Source organism: Scaptodrosophila lebanonensis, unplaced genomic scaffold (assembly GCF_003285725.1).
Source record: "Scaptodrosophila lebanonensis strain 11010-0011.00,11010-0021.00 unplaced genomic scaffold, SlebRS2 tig00000024-arrow-pilon, whole genome shotgun sequence".
NCBI classification, from domain to species: domain Eukaryota; kingdom Metazoa; phylum Arthropoda; class Insecta; order Diptera; family Drosophilidae; genus Scaptodrosophila; species Scaptodrosophila lebanonensis.
In genome coordinates this window covers 8,323,418-8,347,297 of record NW_022060538.1, presented here as the reverse complement: position 1 = coordinate 8,347,297, position 23,880 = coordinate 8,323,418, and the positions used below count along the sequence as shown (strand labels likewise).

The 23,880-nt window shown below is 37.8% G+C and overlaps 1 protein-coding gene across 2 annotated transcripts in view; it reads left to right on the top strand.

Annotated features, from left to right (window-relative positions):
- Window positions 1-23,880, top strand: part of LOC115621784 (mucin-19) — a 75,312-nt gene that overhangs the window by 32,075 nt on the left and 19,357 nt on the right. The window contains exon 2 of one of the 2 annotated variants that reach the window (XM_030515543.1): window positions 13,332-13,410. The exons of the other annotated variant lie outside the window; for it this stretch is intronic. Within the exon in view, the coding sequence (XP_030371403.1) occupies window positions 13,386-13,410 (25 nt within the window). The 5' untranslated portion in view covers window positions 13,332-13,385. The remainder of the gene's footprint in view (window positions 1-13,331; window positions 13,411-23,880) is intronic. 2 annotated transcript variants of the gene reach the window in all.

Here is a 23,880-nt window from a genome sequence, read left to right as displayed (position 1 = left end):
ATTAAGAATTAAAATTCATAAAAGTTGTCAAGCGAAATATAAGTACTGCTTAGAAATATGAATGACGACGAGCGTTAAACAAAAGAGTCGATTCGAACTGACGACATTTCACACATTTCAGTTTGTGATTATCTCAGTGCAGGCAATGATGATACTCTCCTATTAGCTTTATCTGCCCCCCAACTTTGTGTCTCACGTACCGGCATTACAGTCAAACATTTCAACTACACACAAACCCCATAATCTTCCAATCTAAAGTGTTGTAAAAATGGCACGGCACGCATCATAGGTTAACGAAAGAGGAAAAAATAAATAAAAAGTTGAAAAGGAAACGAAATAAAAATTCAATTGGCTATATAGACGACACTTTACGAGTTTGTTGCGACGGCCATTGAAGTTGATTACGTTACGGCAATCCGAACCATTTTTTGGCCATTTTCGTTGAGTGCTTTATGATCCGGATTACATACGCGCTCCTGCGCACACCTTTGGCGAATTGCGCGACAATAACAAATTATCGAAGGCAAAGGCAGCCGCAATCTGGTCAGCAGAGGACAACAAAAAGCGTCTCCCTCTCCTCATCTGGGTGCAGACAGACGAGGTCATGTATCGTGATTTTGAACTGAACCTGTTGGCCGTGCAATTTGGTGGGCGAACCCGAACCCTTTGTTGTGATGTTGAAAGCACACCAGCAAAATCGCTCGCAGTTAGTCAAGAGTCGAGATTGTTACACAGCAAAAAAAAAAAATATTTATGGCAAGCTGAATTGTAAAAAAAATTATAATAGCAATAAAATTAAACAAATATTGTGTAACCTTTGTATGCGATTTATGTGAAGCTGAAATTTATAATTGTATATCATTAAATATAGCATAAAGAATCCCTAACTCGGGCAAATATTGTCATTTATTTAGTTTCTTGATGTTGCGATGGATTTAGTTCGCCCAGTATTTTGTAATTGCTAGAGAACGTTAAGACCCAAAACCCGGCAATACGATAATGAGAAAGCAAGAAAGTGCAGCTATTTTCGATTTGTGATCGATCATTACTGATTTCATCTGCTGACCGCTGTGATTCGGATAAGTAAAAAAGTCAATCGAAATCACAAAACACAAATCGGGAAAATATTATGATTACTAGATTTAAATTTTGTATATTTTTAATATTTTATTAAAACAGTCATTACAAGCGCTCGGCAGAGGAAAATCAACAATCACAAGTCGCTACGACCTGCTGAACGCGCCCAATGATTCGTAGGATCGAATTGAATTTCCAATAGAAGAACCAGAAGAAACAAGTTTTTATTTTAATAATTATACTGTTATATTTATTACTTAAATTAAAAACCTTAAATTAAAAAATTGGACTTATTGTTAAATACAAATACAACTTAAACTAGGTGTTCAGTCTTAATTACAATTTAACATTTATAATTTATATAAATCTGTTGGGAAGGTCAATAGGGTGTGACCTCTTCAGACTTCTTCTCGAGATTAAGGACGCTGTAAAGTCAGTTGCTTATATTTTCCACAGTTAATACCAGACCATCTTCTGGTCCTTATGAACCCAGTTGGGTTCTTCGATTCGTTATGCGAAACTTATTATTCGGCTTATTATTTCATTGCGATTTTCATTTTTGAGCGCTTTCTCTCCAAGCTTGGAAAAGCTGTTTTATTTTGAAGTGTATGGAAGCGTTCCAGTTCGTTGACTTTCACATGCGCTTGCACAGCAGACAGATAGACTGATGGACTGATGGACAGTTAGACTAAATGACTAACTGACTGACTGACAAACTAAGTGACGGACGTAGTATGCTTGTTTGTTGTTACCTGTGCGCGTCGTTTTGTAAATGACAATTTTACCGTTTTGTGGCCGCCGTCTGCATGTCGTCTGTACGCCTATGTCTGCGCTCTAGACTGTGGCAAATAATGTGGCGGTGGTAACAATTTGTTGAAGCTCCAGTTGTGAGGCAGCAGGCAGTATTATAGACGTGTTCTTGTTGTTGTAGCTGTGTGCGTGTCACTCGCGGGAAATTTTTATTATGAGTCTGCTAATGTCAAGTGCAAATAAACGTTTGACTGAATAGTACAAGAACGACAACCAAAAGCCTCAGGCTACGTGAGCCGACAGCCAAATGTGGCACAGACAACAACAACAGCAGGAGCAGCAACAGAAGCAGCAACAGCAACAACAACATTTGTTCTAATCAACATAATCAAAACAGACACAAAATGTATGTTGTACGTACAATGGTATGTTTAAATGTTCAGATATATATCTGTGTATATACATATGTACATATGTATGTTTGTATGGTTGGTTGGGGTTGCAAACGCGCGGCTTTGATGATGGCATTACCCAGACCCTGGGCACTAAATGTGGCCAACTCGCGTGTGGGATTTGCGGCTGGCTATATGCCGGGAGTGTTGGCAACAACTCGAGTCAAGTGTTTATTGCATTGCAGGTGCGTTACGGTTTTTAAACGGTTTTTTCACTTCCTCCTCCCTCTTGGCTCTCTCTCTCTGTCAGACTACCTGTCTGTCTAAATTGTCTGCAGTACGAGTATACATATATCAGTGTGCAATACATTTAATGACGCTATAAAGAGCGGTATATAAAAACATAAATAAATAACACAAAATAACATAAAAACAACACAAAACCTTAATTGCATTTGAATGCTGTGTACGTGCATTGTGCTTGCAACAGCTCTGCAGTTCGGCTTTACAATAGATTACACAGATCCAAACACATGTACATATGTATATAAATATATGCAGACATGTATGTCATATTGTCATAGCTCTTACATAGATGTACGTATATGTGTCTGTAATTTCTCACAACGATGTCAATGAAAACAAACGGACCTAATTCGAGCTCTTGCCAATAAACGGTTTTACGACTTGGTGATTAGTTTCGAAAGTCATAAGGAACGTCTGGACTGTTGTATATGTATATACTTGTATGTACATTCATATTCCTGGTTCTACAAGAAGATCCATTTGATCTTAAATGTATTTGCAACTCCATTGGTTTGAAATACGTAATACTTTATTATATGCAATGTTGTTAATGGATAACAAATTAAAACAGAGTTTAGGAATTATCGGAAATAAGTTAATTCTACGACTGCCTAAAAATATTAGACGCTAGAAATGATAAACCAACTGAGCTGACAATAAAGAACTTTGTATGTTTGTGAAGCAAGGTCGGTTTTGTAGCAATAAGTAGCACAAAGGTTCAGCAAATTTTATTACTCGTTCATTAGACATTGTAGTATATCTTATCTATGCAGTTATCACTCTTAACGGAATGGGCACAAGTCGGTCAGGCATGTCTGTTTATAGAGGCTTATGTACTGATTATGTGGAATTGTTACACAAAACCATTTGATCTGATAGCTCTTTTCAAATATGATATTTGATAGTTTTTACATTTGTTAGAACATTATGGGAAATTGATTTGAGAAATATTTGATAAATATTTGGGTAAATTCACAGCATTATTCCATTACAAGTTGCCTAGACGTCTATGTATATTAAATTCCATGTATAAATACAGATTTTTCCTTATCGATTTCATTGAATTTTTGCTGGCCCCGCCGCCGCCAACGCTCTATTGTTACGCTGCGCTGCTATGATGTGGTCGAGAGCAAATCCCATAATGAAAGGCAAACATTTTTGCTGGCAAAATATTGCATAAAATGTGAAATACAAAATATATGTATGTACATATAAATATTTTTAATAATGCGTCTATCCGTTGGCTAGCAACCAACAAGCGCAGCTCAATAGCAGCTACAACAACAACAGAAATAATAAAAGCAACAACAACAACTAGTCTAGTGGCAGACTTTGAAGCAAGCAAAGGGAAGTATGAGCTGCCAGCCAGTCAGGTCGTCTGTTTGTGTATTATGTATAAAATAAAATTAATTAAAAACATAGCAAACATAACTCTCATTCTGCCAGCAACAGACGCCACTTGCCCGACACTCTTTACCTCCCTCCTCCCCGCTCCTCCTCCTCCTCCACAATTCATAGAAATGCGTGCAAATGTGTATGGATATATGTGTGTGTATGTGTATTTGCACCGGACAAGTCAGTCGAACAACTTTATATTTGATTTAAATTTGTTTGTGTTGCTAGCATTCATTATTTCGTTTTGTTGCAGCATACTCGTACATACCAGAAAAGGTGAAAATAAATAATAATAGACGAGTATGTGCAGCAGCAACTAATTCGCATGGCACACGCGCATTTCATTTTCGCTAATTAACGCTCGACTGCAACAACAATAACACAGAAAGAAGGTGTCAAAGTCAAAGTGTTAAACCATACAAAACCATGTCTAACAATAATTGCACAAATAAGTGTAAAATGTCTGCGGAAACAGCGAGAATTATAGAGGAAAACAGAGTAAGACGACATGCAATTTTAATATATATATAAACAAGAGAATGCATGTTTTGTTATTCCGAGACAAATTTTCCGGGTACACAAATTTATCTGTGGCATGTCTTTCTTTGTCTGCATTGTTGGTCCACATATTTCATTTCAAAGGAAAAGTTAGGCCAAATTAAGTTCAGGTATCAACAAAGGTGACATTTTTCCCATACCTTAAAATTGATTAGCAACTCATGGGAGCTGAAAAGTTTCAATGAAATAAAGGGGTGCAAGTATTAACTTCATATAGTTTTGTATGTGTATAGTTGTAATGATTATAATTATTTAGATTAATGGAAAAACTTCAAATTTAACAACAGTGTCGTTTCTTTTTTATATAAAAATGTTCTCTCAACCGCCGTGCTTAACTTCTGACATCTACGTCTTGCATTCTTCATCTTGACCTTTCGACTCCTCGCTCGTTCATCTTAAGGTAACTCTCTCTATGTGTGGTGAGTTTGGTGGACTGTTGGCACTGCAGACCCATTCCCACACTTGAATTCGTTCATGTTTTGAAGATTTGGGCTTAAAAGCGAGTCTGAAAATGATTTCCCTTTAGCTGCATGAGGTCTCCACTCGATAGTACGATACAGGGTTGTAAAGATTTGTTTTCGAATTTGGCTAATTTAATGATGCGAGGAACGAATAAATGACTGCAAAGTACACATTTGTAGGGAAGAGTTGACAGATCTTTTTTATTTCACTTAACTTGGCCCCAATTCTGTCGCTTTAAAATCATCACATCTCGAACAATATTTTTGACCAAACGGAATGTAAATTGTGTTGAAACGCATTTATTAGTATGCGTTCTACCACCTCAAGCAACAACTTTCCAAAATATCACTCATCATACATACATACATACATATGCATGTGTTTTCCAACAACCGTATATCAAACATACTCCACACTTACGTACAATGCCTGTACATATCCACAACGTACACATGCATTGCATAAATCTCAGCACAAAAAGCGAGACAAAAGCGAATAAGAATGCATGCGCTATATGAATGTCAATGCAAACAACGAGTGCCCTGCTTCAATATTTTTATTGTGCAAGTCCGAACATGGATCGTGTTGGAGAGGGGGCGGGGACGTAGGACGTAGCGAGAGGGAGAGTAGTAAGCATATGCATTTTTATTTTTATTGGATTGGCCGTTGCTACTCCAATTTCATAAATCACACAAGCAAACAGAAGCGAGCGAGTAAATGGCAGCCAAAGCAGACAGAGAGTCTGCCATTTAGAGAGAAAGGTAGGGGAGCGAGATGTACCCACCTATGTATGTATGTGTGTTTGTGCGCGCGGTTGTATGCCAAAGGAATTAATTAATGCTATGCAAGGCAGCTGCCAGGCCATGAAGATGTGAACACAAGAGCTGAACACAGAAACGCTTTCCACCTCCTTCTCATTCTCCTTCTTACGACGACTCGCGCATTAACCAAACGAACAGCGATTGTGAAACTGAAACGTAATGCAATTGTGCTCATTCCTTAGTGAAGCTATCTAGGTATAGTGGACCGACAGTGTGAGGCGGCGCACACATACAAACAAGCGAGGTCCCCCACCCACACTATACTATAAAACGGCCCCACAACAGACTGGATACTAAAGACGACTAATTATGCTTCACATGTGCATGTGCGTTGACTGAGTTCCGAATGACAAGCGTTGCTGCGTTTCCTTCTCGTCTCACGTGCTGTCTGTCTGCAAGTTGTACTTGTACTAGAGGATATACGGCTCAGTGAAAAATTAGTTCAGAATGCGCATGACAACATCTATAAATAGCAGCCAGTTGGCCTTCCGAAATGTCTTGGCGACATAATCCATAACAGCCACCCAATTAAGTGCCTATTTATCCAAACTAAAATAAAAGAAATTGTCTAGAGTAGCGCATTTGATTTGCTTGTCAATGCGTATATATTGATTATGTTATAAGTTTTTGTATTACTTTACGCTACAGATGGAATAATTAGGGTGGTGCAGTGCACACATTTCACAATAACATTTAATTCCTTAATAATAAATACTTGGCGACAATAAAGTCAAAACAGAATATGAATATTTTTGGAGAGTAATTGTTCAATTAATGAGATCCTTTGATACTGGAACATATTTTAATAATATCGATGCAGAGACCGACTGGACTTATTACTTCAGATTTATTTGTTAAATCAAATTAGTATTCTTTTAAGAATGTAGTAACGACGTTACGGATGTAACTAGCTGACTTCGTTAACCTACTTGCATTATTTCATCGACTTGAGATACTTCACCTCAAAAGAATAGTAAAGCGTATATTGAAAGATAGAATTTCATGAAAATATTTCATGCATAAATTCATAGGAACTATCAAAAGGAAATTCTATACGGACTTGGGCTAGTTGTTTTTGTGCTTATTATTGTTTGTCTTATTAGACATGAACAATTGGGTCGAGTGAGTTGATTGTTGGCTTGGCAAAAGTTTCGCTTACTTAATTGTGAAAATGAAAAATTATTCGCTTATTCGATTTTGATTTGTCTGCCTCTGATTTCGTTATGCATGAGTGTTATCTGCCTGCCGTATATACTCACTCGTATGTACCACATGTATGTATGTATATGTATAAATGTGTGGATGTGTGTGCGTGCCACTTTAATAAAGTGCTCACGTTTTGATTTGAATGCTGTGTACGGCACGCTCATCTGCCCGCTTGCTAAAAATATAATTTCTCATTGCGTTTTAAGCACACACTTCAACTTGGGCTGATGTATGTCAATTAGTCGACAAATTGATTGCGGCGCATTCAACACGATGCTGCTGACTGCTTAACTGACTGGCTGACTGAGTGACTGACTGAATGACTGACTAAATGAATAGTTGACTCTGTCTGCCTGACTCGGCTCGGCTTGGTGGTTGGCGGTTGGCGCGCTCTCAAGTGGCCCTTCCCTTCTATTGTAAGCCGTTTGTCGGTGGTCGTTGTTCAGCAGCTGCTTAAAGTCTCTAGAATCAATGATGGAATCAGTGAGTCCAGAGCAAGAGTATCGCCCTAACGCCTGCCAGCCTGCCCTCGTTACTTCATTTGAAGTTAATTTTAATTGCACTCAAGTAGGAAATCTCAATTTCACAGCAATTTCTGCACAAATTTATTAAAGCAAATCCACAATCTCCGTTTCGTTCGTTTGCTCTCGTATCCGATTTGATGCCGGTTTGTCTTAATTGCCGGCATGCTGTTAAAGTTCTGATTGTCCATATTCGTGCAAAACTAAATGCAGGGTGGCCCTAAATGGTCATGGAATATGTTTATAAGTGTGTGTGTGTGTGAATTGTAGACATAATGGCCTGTAAAAGCAACCACAATAATCTATTGTGCTTATTTGTAATTAATATTAGCTATCGATGCCCAGCAATGCCACACGTATTAAGTGCCAATGCTATTGTAAATAATCCAAGCTGTTAACTATTATCACTTACTAAATGTTGAGCATGTTATTAACAATTCTAGTCCAATTAGCTGACAAATGACATTTAAATCTGTTAAATATACGTAGATGCAAGCAAAAGGTCCTCAACTGTGAGTTATTTGTAAAATGTTTGAAAGTAGGCACAGTTTATATGAATGGCAACATACTAAGTATATACTGACAGTTTTCAGTTAATTGTTAAATTCAACTAAAGGTGTTAAAAAGATTATTTATTTATTAATAACTAATTTTCTAGAACTGTATAAAATAAAACTATGAAGGTTATACTCCACTAAGAGCTAATCGAGTAGAATAGCCAATCATGTAAAAATTTTTAAAAACAAGTATTTTAAACCTGTAAAAGTCATTTAAAAGTTTTCTATAATAAGTATAAGACAGTATAAGTATAGTAACAACAACAATTTTTGAGTTATTCATATATTTCTAAAGTCTGGTTTATAAAAATCGAAATAGCAAAGCATTATATATTTACAAAATATTTTTGTTTTAAAGAAGAATGTGTTCCAGATGGGTACGAATGTATAAGAGATTATATTTTATTGCATGCGTGATTATTGTTTATTGCATTGCTACAATACTGTGTAAACAAAATGCTAAGTTTTTAGTTTCACAATAATTTATTGCTGTTGGCGTATTCGCTCGTTCCAATTAATTAGTAAATAGATTTTATAACAGCAGCATAGACTGATTTGTAATTATGTCTAATATTTAATCCGTATTTTACATCCCGCCACAATCACTTCAAAGCCACACAAATAATACACATCCAGGGGATGGATATTTCAACCATTAAAAAAGAATTGGTGCTTCAAAATATGTTAACACATACTATTTATACGAATACTCGTGTGCACGAGTATGTGTGCTTGCGGCAATTAGTTGTACTTCAACCAAAAATGCATATAAAAGCTCGTTAAATCAAATATCGCACACAGCGAAATTGACAGCACATTGCACAAAATCGTGTCTGGTGCATAACCTCCGTACCTCCCGCGCCGTCTCCATCCTCTGTACATTGCTGTCCAACCAGGCGCATCCATTGCTTATCAGTGGCAGCAGGAATGGAAAAATGCCAACGCAAACAAAATAATAATTTGCAATGCAGCACAGCGCAACGAACTAAATATTAAGAGATAAAGATTGATACTTTGACCAAATAAATGGAACTAGAAATGAAAATCCATAACATAACCCCAAAAACTACAAAACTCACTGAACAATTTGATTCCCATTCGGTTTGTGTGCGCTTACAGGCGGCAATACAAACTAAAAGTTGTGCGGCCATTGACAACAAAATGTGAGACAAAACCAAAAACAATACAATACAATGTGACTAGGTGATTGGCAACGGACTTTTTATTTATTTTTTATTAAAATGCGTACCTAGTATAACAAAAATGATACGCCATTTTTATTGTTCAGCCGCTTTGCATTGCAATTCGCAATGAGCGCGCAAAATGAGCGCAGCGAGCGCACGTGCGTGCCATTGAGAGCGAGAGTGCACTTGCAGTTGTTTGCGCTGTTGTTGTTGTTGTTGCGGTCGTGGTTATTGGCATTTGCAGCTTCGCTTATTCAGTCGCTCGTTCATTCGCTCACTAGTTTTTGCCGGCATGCTGCTCGTGTTCGTTCTTGTTACCTGTGCAATTTTTGTTGTTGTTCCACACGCCAAAATATTGCGACTGCTTACACCTTGTGCTGTCGTATTTGCGCAATTTATGATAGTGCATTTTTCTTTTTTCATTTATTCACGCAAACACCGCTTTCATTGTGAGTTCATCATTATTATCAGGGGCAGTATCTCGGCTTGGTGTTCTTCTCTTCCTCCTTCTCGTCTTTCACTGCATCTTACAATTTGTGTGCGTGTGTGTGAGTGTGCAGCAACAGCAGCTGCCACCTGCTGTCTGGAAGGTTGCCAGATGTTTGAACTTGTTAGCTGCCCATGAGATATGAGCGTAAAAAATATTTGATAAATGCATTTCAATAATGCATGTTGCAAACGTGATTGTCTGCCGCTTTTTCTTTTCAAATTAATAGAATAGTTGAATGGAATGCGTGGCTAATCAAAATGACTGTTGTTTAGCTTTCAGAACAAACAATTGTTATGGGTGCTGGTGCTTTTGTGCAGAATACAAATCAAGATTTTGATAATTAGACTGTTAACTATTAATTCATACTGGAATAGGATTTATGAAATGGATTGAAAATTACTTAATTAAGGCATCTTCATTAATTAAAGGCTTTGTTTGCTTTAACTTACGATTTACCATTTTGCCAAAGCCTCACACTATGATTTACTGAAAAACTTTTAGAGATGTCTTCTTGATTGACATGTGGCTTCAAGTCAAATGTCGAAACATGTAGCTTCCTAGCAAAGTATATTCATGCCTCTAGGTGGGATAACTGAAACTAACAAAAGTTGAACTGTAAAGGAACTGCTGTGCTTAATTGTTAGAGCTGTCTATGCCAGAAAGGTAAACGAAGAAAAATCAACCACCAGCCCAACAAAAGCGTCGTTACACATATCATCTTTTCGAACTTTTAAGCCAACGTCAACTTCCTTCAAGACTAAAAATGTCAAGGCAGAAAACTGTATCGAATGAGCAACATATTATCCAAACTTTGCTGTCTTTTCTCTGGCTTCGCTGCTGCTGCTGTTGTTGTTGTTGGCCATCATCATCTACAACAACATCGACGATGCTATTAAGCTTTTGTCGCTACTTTTTGTTTTATGTATCCGAGTCTCACGCGATGTTTCTTCGATTTTTTTCGGGACTTTGAGTGTGTGTGTGTGTGCGTATTTGTGTATCTGTGACAAGAAGTTGTATCTGTATCTGCGACTAACCACGGTAATAAAAGCAACCACAACAACAACAACAAAAGTAATCAAACAATCACAACTACTAAGGTGTGTGCTGTCACTTTATTTCTGTGCGTTGGTTTCGGCCTGGGAATAATTTTGCCGTTTCATGCCGTTGGCATTATTGACATTGTTTGAGATATATGTACATATGTACATATACATATATGTATGTATATGCATGTGTATAGTTTATCTTTTGCGATACGAGACTATTACATACGCACCCTAATACACACTCATGCAAATGTGTTAATTGTGTTTTGATTGAATGGCGTTGAAATATTTACTCTACAGACTGCGCTTAAACACACTAAATGTGTTTGATTTCTGATAGCAAGGCAAACAAACACAAGACGACGTGTGATGACAACAACGGCAACATCGACAGCCGATACCAAATTCAACAATTGTGTAAATGCCTGATGTGTCGTGTCTTGCCCTTTGTAACAGGTTTTAAAAATTGTTGTTTGTGTATCTGTTGTGTATTTCTACAAGTATTTGTGTTGTTTATTTTACACACAGTTTTCCTCTTGACTTTTATTGCTGACCCATCATTTTTATGCTTCCACTCCAAACATTAGTGGTGTGAAAAACTCAATGATATTGTACATCGAAATCAAATCAATCGGGTCGGATGCATGGCAACTAACTGTATTAGAAATATATCTTTTAAAAAAGACTGATGAATATGAAATAAGTAGCTCAGAAGTTACTTTACAATAAGTTTCATTCTGAGATGCTTCCTCACACATTCTACATTCCACTAGAAAATGTATTACATGTCGTTCGTTATTGTTATGTTTTGTTTAAGGTATTTCGAATGGATACAAACAATGTTTTCAATTTAGAAATTAACTCTATAATATTTAACGATTTGCAACAGGAACAGTATTGTTTTCTTTCATTCATCATCATCAATTGGATAATTATAAAGACCATATTACAGTGTAATTTCGACGCTTTGAAAACATCGATATTAGCATTGCTGTGCATAATTCTTGATTAGCTCCCGAACTGCCATCACTTAAAAAATCTTTAGGAAGCAGACGCACGCACACCCAAAAAAGCTAACAAAAGCAAATTACTTTTTGGTGCAACATCGCCCCCCTTGCCCTACTGGGCCCTTCCATCTTCATCTCTTCCTGTGCCGCTCGTCACCGCTCGCTGTGCGTTTCCTGTGTGTGTTGCCTTAAGTAATATCGAACATTTTTCACGCTATTGTATCTCAATCCACTTGAGTTGAGTTGAGCGGCTGTAGATGCTGGCCCTGATTACTTCTTCTCGTTTCATTCCTTATGTAGAGCATCGCAGCCATTTGCTTTTTATAATTTTTTTAACTGTCACTCCCCCCTAGAGCGTGCCCCATTTTCAAAATAATCCATATCCATATTTTGATTCAATGCATCGCACAAATTTATGTTGTTGCAGACTTAAATAAATTTCTAGGGTTGTTTTTGTTGTAGTCGAGTCTTGGACTTCGAAACGTTGAGATGATGGTGGTGGTTGCTGCTGCGCTCTCGCTCTTTTGAGCGCCAAGTCGCGCTCTCTGCGCCACATTGAGTTTATTTTGAGCGCGTTTTCATGCCCTTTGCCTCGTTCGAATTGAATATTTCACGTGTATGCATTGGGTTTTTGTTTTTGGGCAACTTTTTTGTGTATTATAGTAAAAAGTGCGCCAAGCATTATTAGATAAGGCAACTGACTGAGAAGAGAGAGAGAGACTGAGCCAGCGCGAGAGTAAGCACGTCATCTATTTGTTTTGAGTTAATGGGAAAAATCATGGAAATTAAGCTTCTAGGCTGGCAAAGTCGAAAACGTTACTATCTTTGTCGGCGCTCCTGGGGCCAAAAAGTATTTCCTCTTCTTTTTTCATAGGTTAGTATAGGGGCCAGTTATCATGCCCATTGTTTCGTTAAGTATGCGTTGCAGGTATCCAATCTAGGAATGTGGCTATATGTGTGTGTGCCTATGGTTGGGCTCGTTGTTTTTGTTGTTGGCCGCCTTTTATGCGATTACTTTTAACTTTTGACATATGTATTTGGCGGAGTGTTTATTGGTGTGAGTAGCAGCACGTCGCCTGTTCGGAATGTTGCCAGATTTTTGCTTTTGCTTGAGCCGCCAAGGTTGGCAGTCACTTGTGTTAATGATTTATGAACTCTGAACTGTTTTCCCCTTTGCATTATTAGGCGTAGTCTTTTAGTTTATGATAATGACTTACATATATACAAATAAGACAAGTTGTAAATAGGCTTGATCCCACGCATAAGCGATTTCGAGGGCAAAGTGTAACGCTTTCGAATAGCCAAGAAGCGAATTGAATTTTTTTAATTGTCAGATATATTTGTGAACAAATTATGCCTTAGAGAATTCACTAAGTTATCAAATTACTTATAAACAAAAATACATATGATATCAACCAATGATAAATGGCTAATAATTAAACAACTTTTTTTATAAAAGGGTACAGAATGCAAAACCTATTAATTAATTTAGTTAAATAATTGAATTAAAATATTAATAGCATATTTAAAGTAATGCAAGCTTTTTTCTCTACTTACAGGTAAACCATTTCCAACAATTGAAACAAGATTTTGTCGAATGATTATAACAAGTGATGCCCACTTTATGGAACTTGTCACGTAAGCTAAAATACATATGTAAATATACCAACATGTGTCCCAAAGCGGTGCCACTTTCCATTTTAACCCTTATCAAAAAATGGCAACTGCTAGCAGTGGGAGAGCTGCAACTTTACCACTACCACCTGTTATCGAGAACAATAGTTAGGAGCGGAGCGCAATTGCCTTGCTCCTTGGATCTGTTAACGTTGTGTTTGTGTGTGTGCGAGTGCGTGTTGCTGTCAATTTAATCTGGCAACGCCAGCGAATGCCGCAGCACGTTGTTTGTCCACATTGTTGTTGGTGTTGCGCTTGTTTTTCGCTCTTGCGCGCGCTCTTCTGGGACTAAGTGATTTTACGTGTTTGGTGCACCGCACACGTCTCTCATGTCTCTGCGACTTTTCCTCAGTTTTTATTTTCGATTTTTTCTTCTTCTTTTTGGTTGTTCCATACCGAATCGTTGCGCCGTCTCCGTCGTCGTCCGCTTACTCTCCCGCGCTCTTGTGCGCTGAGCTGTGTATAATTTTTTTCCCACCATCTCCGTTGTTTTTCGATGGCGGCGACGGTGATGGCAACCTCCTTGGTTTGTTGTTCTCATTCTTAGCGTTGCGTTTGTGTCGTTAGCAGCGAGAAGCGCGCGCGAGCGAACTTTAAACGACGACGACGACGACTACGGCGAGAAGCACGATGGGATGTTAACGACGACAACGAAAAGGACCACGACGATGTCGATGTCCACAATGCTATAAAGGGATATAAAAATGTGTTGTGCCACTTGCCGCGAATAGTCTTACGTACGTGCCGGAGCCGCAATGATTGCTACGAATCGCACATCCGCGTGCTCCTTTATCAACATCATAATTATCAGCATCCTAATCGCCAACATCAGCGCTATCGTGTTGTCAAAAGCCGTCGGTGTTAAAGCTTGTATTCCTGCTGCTGCTTATTTTGTGTCAAGTGGCAGTGTCAGTGTCGCTGTTGATGTGGCAGTAAATTTGATAAAACAACAAATTAATTAATGCCTCAGGCTCTGGTGCAATTAACCAAGCAGCCACCTATGGTGTGCCAAAGTGTTTGTGTGTGTTTTGGTGTCTCCACAGTATTAGAAATCTAAACAAACCATATAATTTATACAAAATAAATATTATAAAACAAAAGAAAAAGCTATCAAAGCTGAACAAAAAGTTCATTCGTTTATTCGTGTTGTGCAGTGCATAAAAAGCAGTCAAAATTTTCACCATTTATCCGCAAATATTTAGTGAGTATCTCAGAGTTGTGGGAGTGTGAGAGAGTATAAGAGTGGGTGAGTTGGGTGTGTATGTATATGTGTGTGCGTGTGTGTCTGTAGGTGATGGGAGGCTGTTGTGGGTGGCAAATGTGATGCGTGTGAGAGAAGAGCACGCATGGAAATGATGTTGGCGCTATATTGTTGTTTTTACTTGTTTTTGGTAAAAGTAGTGTGGCATGAAGTGGTGGCGCATAAGTGTAAAGCGCACGTCTTTGCCTCTACACACAGATACATCAATATAGCGCCACAAAAACAGACACAGACACACGAGTAAATTGTAAAGAAATGCGCGCCTGTGTGACCCCGCACTTCCAAAAAGCAAAACAAATAAGATGTAGATACATTTTTTTTCTCGTTTGTGTTGCCTGTGCTGCTTGTCCATGATTGTTGTTGGTTGGTGGGCATATTTTATCTACCTACTAGCACACACATACACACACACACACATACTACATTGTCATGCTCAAGTACGCGCCCTATAAGCAAGCGCACCTTCTTGCTTCTCTACTTGCAACGTGTGCCAGCCACACACAAAATATCTTTGCTCTGTACCGCCTGATTGCTGTTGTTGCTGTTACTTGTATCCATTAGATACATGTGCTTTAGCTTCGTTGTCGTCGTTGTCGTCTGCCTTCACTTCTTTCTCTTCTTCTTTTGCATCGTCGCCACCTTCGTCTTTGCTTTTAAGTGCGTGTCGTTGTTTAGTTTAGTTTCGATTTTTCCACACTTTTAGCAACAGCACACCAACAACAACAACTACTACACCAATAATAGCAACCAAACCTATAGTCACTTGGTTTCATTTGAGCCTAATAATGTTCTGTTGGCCATGTTATACGAGCATTTGTTAGCTGTTCATTGTTATTATTATTGTTGTTGTTGCTGTTGTTGTCGCCTGGTCTGGTCTTTCGCCTCCTTGCTCCCTTATTTGTGGGTCCGTCTTTGGTTTGGCTGTTGTGGTTGTGTATCTTTGGTTGGCTTGACTGGGTGCTAGGAGGTCTACATGTTTGTCTATTTTGTCTATACACACATACTATAGTGTATCGTAAATACATACATACATATATGTAAGTATTTCCAAAGTAATTTAGTTTCGGCTGAGGCGCATGTGGCGCATATTTAAACTTTATGCCTTCGATGTGCCAATTTATGCTAATTCCTATCAGCCCCGAATTCAATTAGATATTTACTTTATATACATACTTAGTATGTACATACATATGTATGTACATTCGTATGAAATATTTAATGAAGTAATTATGTTGGGTTTGTTTGCATAAATTTGTTAATTGCTTACTATTAGGCTTATTTAAGCATGCTCCTATTTTCGTTTCATTTGGAGATACATTGTACTTAATGGTCACTGAATTTACAAACTTAAACGTTTGTCGACCATTTTTAAATGCAATTATCGCTTCTGTTATGGGCCTAGCTAAAAAACCAATACAGTAATATTCATTGCAGGCTCAAAAGAAATGCATTCTTGTTGTTCAAAAGCCGAGTGGAGTTAATCGGCTGCAAAACCAGTTTTCTTCCATTTGAAGTTCGAATTTAAAAATAAAAACAAAAAACAGTCAAAAAAAAAAAAAATTTAAAATAAAAAACATTAATAAACCAAACCCCAGTTATCCAGATTTGCAATTGGAATATAAAAATCTGAATCAACAATTTGTTTAATTCCGCCAAAAACATGGCTTGTTACTTTCTTTATTTCCACAATACTGCTTTTTTTAGCTTCTCCGCGAGTCTTATGGCAAGCAAATTAAGATAGTGTAGCTAATTTCTGTATTTATTTATGATGCAAGCTCTTCTATGCGATTCTAATTGAAACCATTTCTCAATTTTGAAACATTTCCCTATTAATGGCCAAACCTAAACAATCTTCATAGAATTAAGATAATAACTTACTTGAAACGATTTGTCAAATGTTTCATTTGCACAATGTGTGACGTTTTTCTTTGGGCTGGCTTTTCGATGCATTATTAAAATAAAAATTGCCTTCGTTTTTCTACTTATTCAGTAGTTCTTTGTTTATTCAGCAAAGACAGACAGCCGGTTAGACAGACAAGCCCGCGCTGTTATGACTCAGTGTGGGGGCTGGTCCCACCCCCCAATATATCTTCTACTGGGCCACTTGCCTGCTTGTCAATTTTATTTTTATTTTGATCAATTATAAACGAGGTTGCTGCCGTTGTCTGTCAGCAATTATCGGATTTCCTTGCCACCTGACAGTTGACATATTTTCCATGCATTTCCATGCATATTTAATGCGCCTACACTTAGGGGTAACAAAAGAGGTAGAACTAACAACAGCTAGGTGGGTGTCGTAAATACGTAAATTAAATTAATTTGATTACTACGCCTGTCTGAGACAACTCTTTTCTCTGCCTTACTTGCCTCATTTGCGCTCTTTTTGTTTCTGACCATGCAGTCGAATACAATTTTAGTTCGATGTCCATTCAAAATGTTTTTTTTACGCACTTTGTTTTGACCACCCATTCCCAAAACAATTACGTTAAAAACGACCTGACAGTGCTATTTCAATATGTTTTGACTTTGTCAGTGTTGGGAGCAGTACACAAAAACAAAAGCAACAAGAAAAACGAGCTGTCCCTGTTAGTAGTTGGCTAACTAACGCTCAGTGGGGGAAATACATAAATAACTCCTTTTTTTTACAATTTTGCTCTGTATGCTGAGATAATCTGCTCCAATTTAGCTCAACTTTCAACACATTACACATATAGTTAAAATATTCAAATTTTCGAAAAAAGAAAATTCTTTACTAATCTCAATTGAGGATTTTTTGTGAAAATGCATCATGGTTGAAGTGTGCCGTTCACTAATACGTAAGCAAAGGGATATGTTTTGTGCATTGCTTTTTAGATTTTAGAAATTTTACAACACTGTTCATTGTTGTCAATACAAGGTTGTAAGATGAGCAGAAAACGATTTAATAAAAGGCCAATAACTACCTAATTTGCACAAAATACGAACTACTGTAGTATAGTAGTTGGTAAGCAAAGTCGGTCCGTTTTGATTGCTTCCAATTTATATGATTTCTCTATATCGATCTCGAATGAATATAAAACTACGCCCTTCTACATATTCGCAGAAGAAAACCGAAGAAGAGTTAAATTAGTTCGCCTGTTCATTAGGATTAACCGATTTTGAACCACTTTTTAATCAAATTTAGACAAAAGATCTGAGGTCTGGAGACAGTCCCTTGATGTTAACATAATTATGTTATCAGATTAACAGCGGATGAGAGCAGGCAACATTCTCATGCAGATTAGCTTATACGCGCTTACTGAGCGAACATGGCGCTCTCTCAGAAAGGTTCAAATATAAGGCTAATGTTACGGTAAATGCTACAAGAAATTGCCGTCCCCTCATAGTTTTAAGGATTGACTGTGTTTTTTGATTTTAAATGAAATCAGTAATAGTTTCCAATGAGTTAATTCAATTGCACAGTCTGAATTTGAGATTGAAAAAATTGTTTAAATACGTGTAATTGTAATTAAATTAAGACTGTAATTGTGTACAGATAATTTGTCGTTGTACCACACCATGCCCTTTTGCCTTCATTAGTGAAACAAATTTACAGCAAAAAAAAAAAAAAAAACAGTTCATAAAAGCAAATAAAAACATCAAAAGGTTAAGCGAAGGCTGCAGCGCACTTTTGCAAATCAAATCACTTAGAGTGCTACCTGTCTGGCTGCCTGGGGGTAATACCCCCTGCCCCTCCACCCCGCTGCCTTTAGTTGAGAAATGTTGAGTCTATATGTACAATCTTTATATGTCTTTTTTAATTTGGTTAATCGGCAAACCGAAATGCTTACCATGTTGTTAATGATAATGACGCCTCGACGGAGTTTTTGTTGCAATTTGTGTTGCATGCCCCTTTGTACTCAACTCACCTGCAAAAAGTGCGAAAGACTTAGAGGAACGGGGCCCATACAGACTCAAAACTCATTTCAACAACACTTGAGACATGAGTTATTTGGCTCGAGTGGCTTTTTGTAGCTGTTTTGTAGCTTCCACAGCCACAGCGCTACGGCTGTTGCAGCTGCGTGTTGCCATCAGCTTGGGCAAAGCTACGTGCAACGTTTCAAGTGGTGGTGTCTGCCTCTTTTTCTTTTTTTTTTTAATTGCGCCCACCCGCCCTTTTTCTTTTTCATATTTCGTCTGTAACTGCTGCTGCAATTTCTGTTTTGTGGCTGCGACAAACGCACACATTACACAAATAAAAAAAATCAAAAAGTGGATTTCACGCACATCAGTCAGTCTGTCAGCCAGCCAGCCAGTTTTTTGTCTGTCACGAAATTGGCCAGCATTTAAATGCACTTGTAAAGCGGATTACGTGGCGTATGCTTAATACGCCTTTTGTCTGTGAGGCTCGCGCGCGCCTCAAACGCTCATTAGCGTGCTCAGCTACAGACATACACTCGTATCAATGAAAATGCGACTAATTAGCAATAAATGACATTTAATTATAACAGAGAAAGCAAAAACAAACAAATGGAGGACGAACAAGCAAGCAAATCGCCATACAACTATATAGACACGCAATAAATTGTATCCATGAGATACAAAATCGAACAAGGCATTGGGATATTAAAGCGAAAATAACTGGTCAGTCAGGCAGCCAGCGTGGGGCGCACACGTTTCCAAGAAATTGCCAAACATAGACACACGAGCGCTCGTTCTCACACACAGCAACAGCAACAACAACAACAATAAGAAAAGCAGCAGCAATAACAGTAACAACTACAACAACAAATTCAATAGGATAGCAGCAGACAGGCAACTAAACGTGCCTTACTCAAGCTTTATTCGCCCTGCTGCCTACCTTCCTCCCTCCCTCCACAGTCGCTTTTATTCCTTTTTAGCCTGCCGCTCCGCTTTCCTTGGATCCTCGCCGCTCCGCTCCTCTTGTTGTCTGCGTCAGTGCGGCCCCACCATACAAAAATGCCTACACTTATCGATTTTTTATTTCATTTTTATCCGCACAAACCTTTTTGAAGAGCCGAAATGCGGGACGAGGCGAGACGAATCACAAGGAGCATGTAAGCTCCTGCGTTTGTCTTATTTTTTTTTGCACACACATTTTTCCTACCCATACCCTGACTGTTGTTCGTCCATTGTTTTTTCACAAACATTTTTTTTACACTCATCCCAGAACCCCATAGAGTATACGAGGTTACACTGACATAATGTTACAGTTCACATAGGACTCTTGTCAGCTCTCAAAGAGAATTCCTGAATGAAATTGTTATAAAACGAGCAGGGCAACAATAGAGGCTATGATTTCGATTTCGCGGTAATGAAGATCGTGTAGTTTTTCCTTCCAAATGTTACATAATAAGATGCAGCCAAATTTAGAAGCAAGCACGTTCATAATGTGAAGCTCTCGGTTAAATGAAGCTGTAATTTTTTTTAATATTACGCAGCGGTTTATTGGTAAAATATTATATCTTGTGTGATTTGCGATGCACTTTTCTTCCTGACTCGAAGGACCACTCTTTTATTATAGCGTGCTAATTGCATCTCTCATGACCCGCTCTTTTACTAAGCTAACGGTAAATTAGCGAGAGCAGATCATCAAGTCTCTCTCGAATAATGATACAAGCCTGCTCGCTCTTTAGGCTTAAGCATATGATCAAATAAAGCAGGCTTACCTCATGTGTTTCATCTAGAAAGAAATTTCGCCGCTACCACTTTTGATAATACGTTTTAAAATCCTGTGGAATATCAGTAAAAGCTAGTTTACTATTTTATCCTTTGGCACACAAGGGTACAGGGTGTAGTAAAAAGCTTTTGGTTCTTCAATAAATGAATTCTTCTTAATGATTTATGAAAAGTGTTGTTCAATCACGTTTAGATTTATTATAACAAGTGTATATTAGGAAATTTAGTAGCATTTTTATTTCATTTCATCTAATTGTTCTCTTTGTTGGCCCTTCAATTATGTATAATAAAATAATAATATTTTCAATTAAGATTTAATATATTTTTAAAAGGGTTTATTTATTTCTGAATATTTTACAAGAGTTGTGCTTCTTTTTTTATAACAGTACTTTTATCGATTAACAACATCTTAATTGTAACTAGATTTTGCTACATCAGAAGTCTTACATTTAATAAAGAATGCTGAGGTACAGTGTATTCCATTTGCTGTTGCGTCCGATTTTCTTTCCTCGGTGTTTTTTTTGCTTGCAACTTCTAGTACTTATAAACGCAAGGCATCGAGGCTATGGCGACATATCGCCATAACACCATCAACAGTTTATATACACAGGACGATGTCGCACACTGATGCAAGAGGCTTGGAACACAGCAGGCTGCTGGATGTGACTGCGATTGTTATTGTTGTTATTCTTGTTGTTGTTGCTGGTATTAAAAGTCTACGGTCCTTTTGGGGTCGAATTCTCGCACGGTCGCGTCGTTCTCGTCCTCGTCATCGTCGTTTCTCGCTACTCGTTTTGCTATTGTTACTGAATGTGACAATAGAGAACAGCAGCAACCTAACGGCTGCTCCTACTTAGCAGCAGCACAGCAACAACAACAACAGCAACGACAACAAAAGCAACTGCCATATCGAGGAGTTGCGCGCATCGTTGCGTTGCGACTGAGGTTATGCCAGTCAACCAAATAAATGAAACAACAAAGACTCACACACATACACAACACACGTACATGTATGAGGAGCAGGGAGCCATTGCAAAAGCATAACAGTTGCCATACGAGGACGAGCAGGATGATGATGAAGGCGACTTTGCTCCATCTCGGCCCCATTAGCGGCAGAGCGATGTATCAAGAGTATCCTGTGTATATATATACATATATAATGTGCGTGTGCCTGTGTGTGTGTGCTCGCATATAAATAAACAATTTTTTGTGCATGCTCTTTGAAATGAAATTCACAGGCGTAAGCGACAGGCAACAGAAACGAGCAGAAGAATATCCAAAGAATATTTATATATGTATATATAAATACGAGTTGAGGAAAAAATAAAGATGAACACGAGTCTGGGCCAGTATTTGGTTGGGATGTACTGGGACATGGATGAATTGTTATGACGTTGATAAATATCATTTACAAATGACTTAACACGGCTGCTCTTCAGCTTGGAATTATAAAAAGACTACGAATTTACAATTCTGGAAATGTATTTATAAACCAACCAAGCACAGATTGAAATATGTACAAGTTGAAGACAATTAACCCAAAAAAAGCAATACAAAATTCCACTCCTCGGCTGGAAATTAGATAAATGTATGGTAGTTCCAAATAGTTGAGCAAAGTAACTAATGCCATTTTAAATTAGTATGTTACGATTATGCAAAGACTCTAATATATTTGATGGCCGTACTTTAAATTTTGAAAGGAAAAAAGGCATGTTTTCTCGACAGACTCAAATCTTTATTTGTCGAACTCTTTCTCACTTGTAAAGCCGTTGTTATAGTAGTATTCTCTAAAAAACTGTAGGTAATTTATTATGAACCAAGCAACTAAGTAATCAGAAATACCTGGTAAATATCCAAAATAACTCAAGATTTGCTGAATTAGATAGATCAGACACGGCAGCAATGGAAAATCTGCTATTCTCAGAACTATATTAAAGTGCTTAGGAATCGGTTTAAAAAAATATTAGTCAAAAACTAGCAAAATACTTTAAAATAACTTTAAAACGAGGTGATTCTCAAAGTGAGCAAAATTTTTTTTTAAAATAACGTTATATAGGGTAAGACTATATAATCATTTTCCGACTTAATACAATTTTTTACTCCATCAAGAATCAATTCACAGGAGTGTTTTAGGCCGTCGGTCGTCATGTCCTTCCTAATGTTGGTACATGGCTTTTGAATGACCTTGAAGTCTGCTTGCGCTTTCCTTTCATGGGGAAAATTAAATTTTCCGAAAGGATAACAGTAACCCACAGCCAAATCAGGGGAATGGGTTGGTTCAAATGCGATTTGTTATCAAAAAATCCGTTAAAAGCGTTAACCGATGAGACGGGTGCTTTATTACCTTTCGCGAAAAGGCTTCCAAACCCACCAATACAAACAAACAAAGTGTCAACCGTTTGGACAGAAAGAATGTAATTCCTTCGAATCATAAAAACAATTCACTTTTTCTGAGCACTTTCTTTTGACCATTTTGCCCCGACTGTATGGCATACGAGTAAACCTTATAGCCAGCTACCACCTATGGACTTTGAAACTAAGCTCTTCAACTATAAATTTAAGAGTGCAGTCTTAGATAAAGGCTGCGCTGCTATCGTACAATAAAAGGCGATATTAATCTTCCAAAGTTGCTGAAAGTACGAATGTTATTGTTAAGTTAAAGAATTTTCACAGCCATGTCTAAGCAGAAAGTAGAAGAAGAGAAAAGTTTCAATTTGTCGAACATTTAATAACATTTTATAATAGGCTTATTGCTATCAAATTTTAATTGCCAAATTGTTGCTTTAAAAATGATTTCATCATAATCCCCAACTACTAAGTACTTGAAAAGTTTATTTCATTACCCACACTCAGCACACAATGAAACCTTTACTTTTCGATTAATTTATTCAGTTTGTTGACTTCCTTTTGGATGGCAGTGGAGCGTAAATTCATAATTCAATTATATGACGAGTTATAAAAATGAGAATTTCCCAAATATATACAAATTCACTTTTCTGCTTAACAAACACAACACACACACGCACATTCACATTCACAGAATTCAATGCGACTTCCCCAAAAAAGGAAAAAGAAAGAAGGAAGAAAGGATACTTTTTGCTCTTACTATCCACACTCACATTTAGCTTAATTCAATTTTGCTGCCTAACAAGCCAAATGCCTCCAAGGCGGCGGCAAAACACAAACTGAAAAAAAACTTCGACCAGCGGGCGAAGTAGGTCTGGGTCTGGGACTGGGATTGGGATAGCAGTGGCAGCAGCAGCAGCAGCCATGACTGATGGCGAAAAAGAAAAACTACTACACTACACACTTTCCATCTTTCCATTTACCTTTTACGGTTCACATTTTGCGTGTTCGTTCAAACCGACGAAAATTTTTTAGCGACTTTGACAGGCAACAAAGAGCAACAACAACAACAACAGCAGCAGCATGAAACTAGCAAGAAAGCAAGTAAACCTTTAGATACACACAAACCAACTCTGACGGTTCAGTCAGCCAGTCAGTCAGTCAGTCTG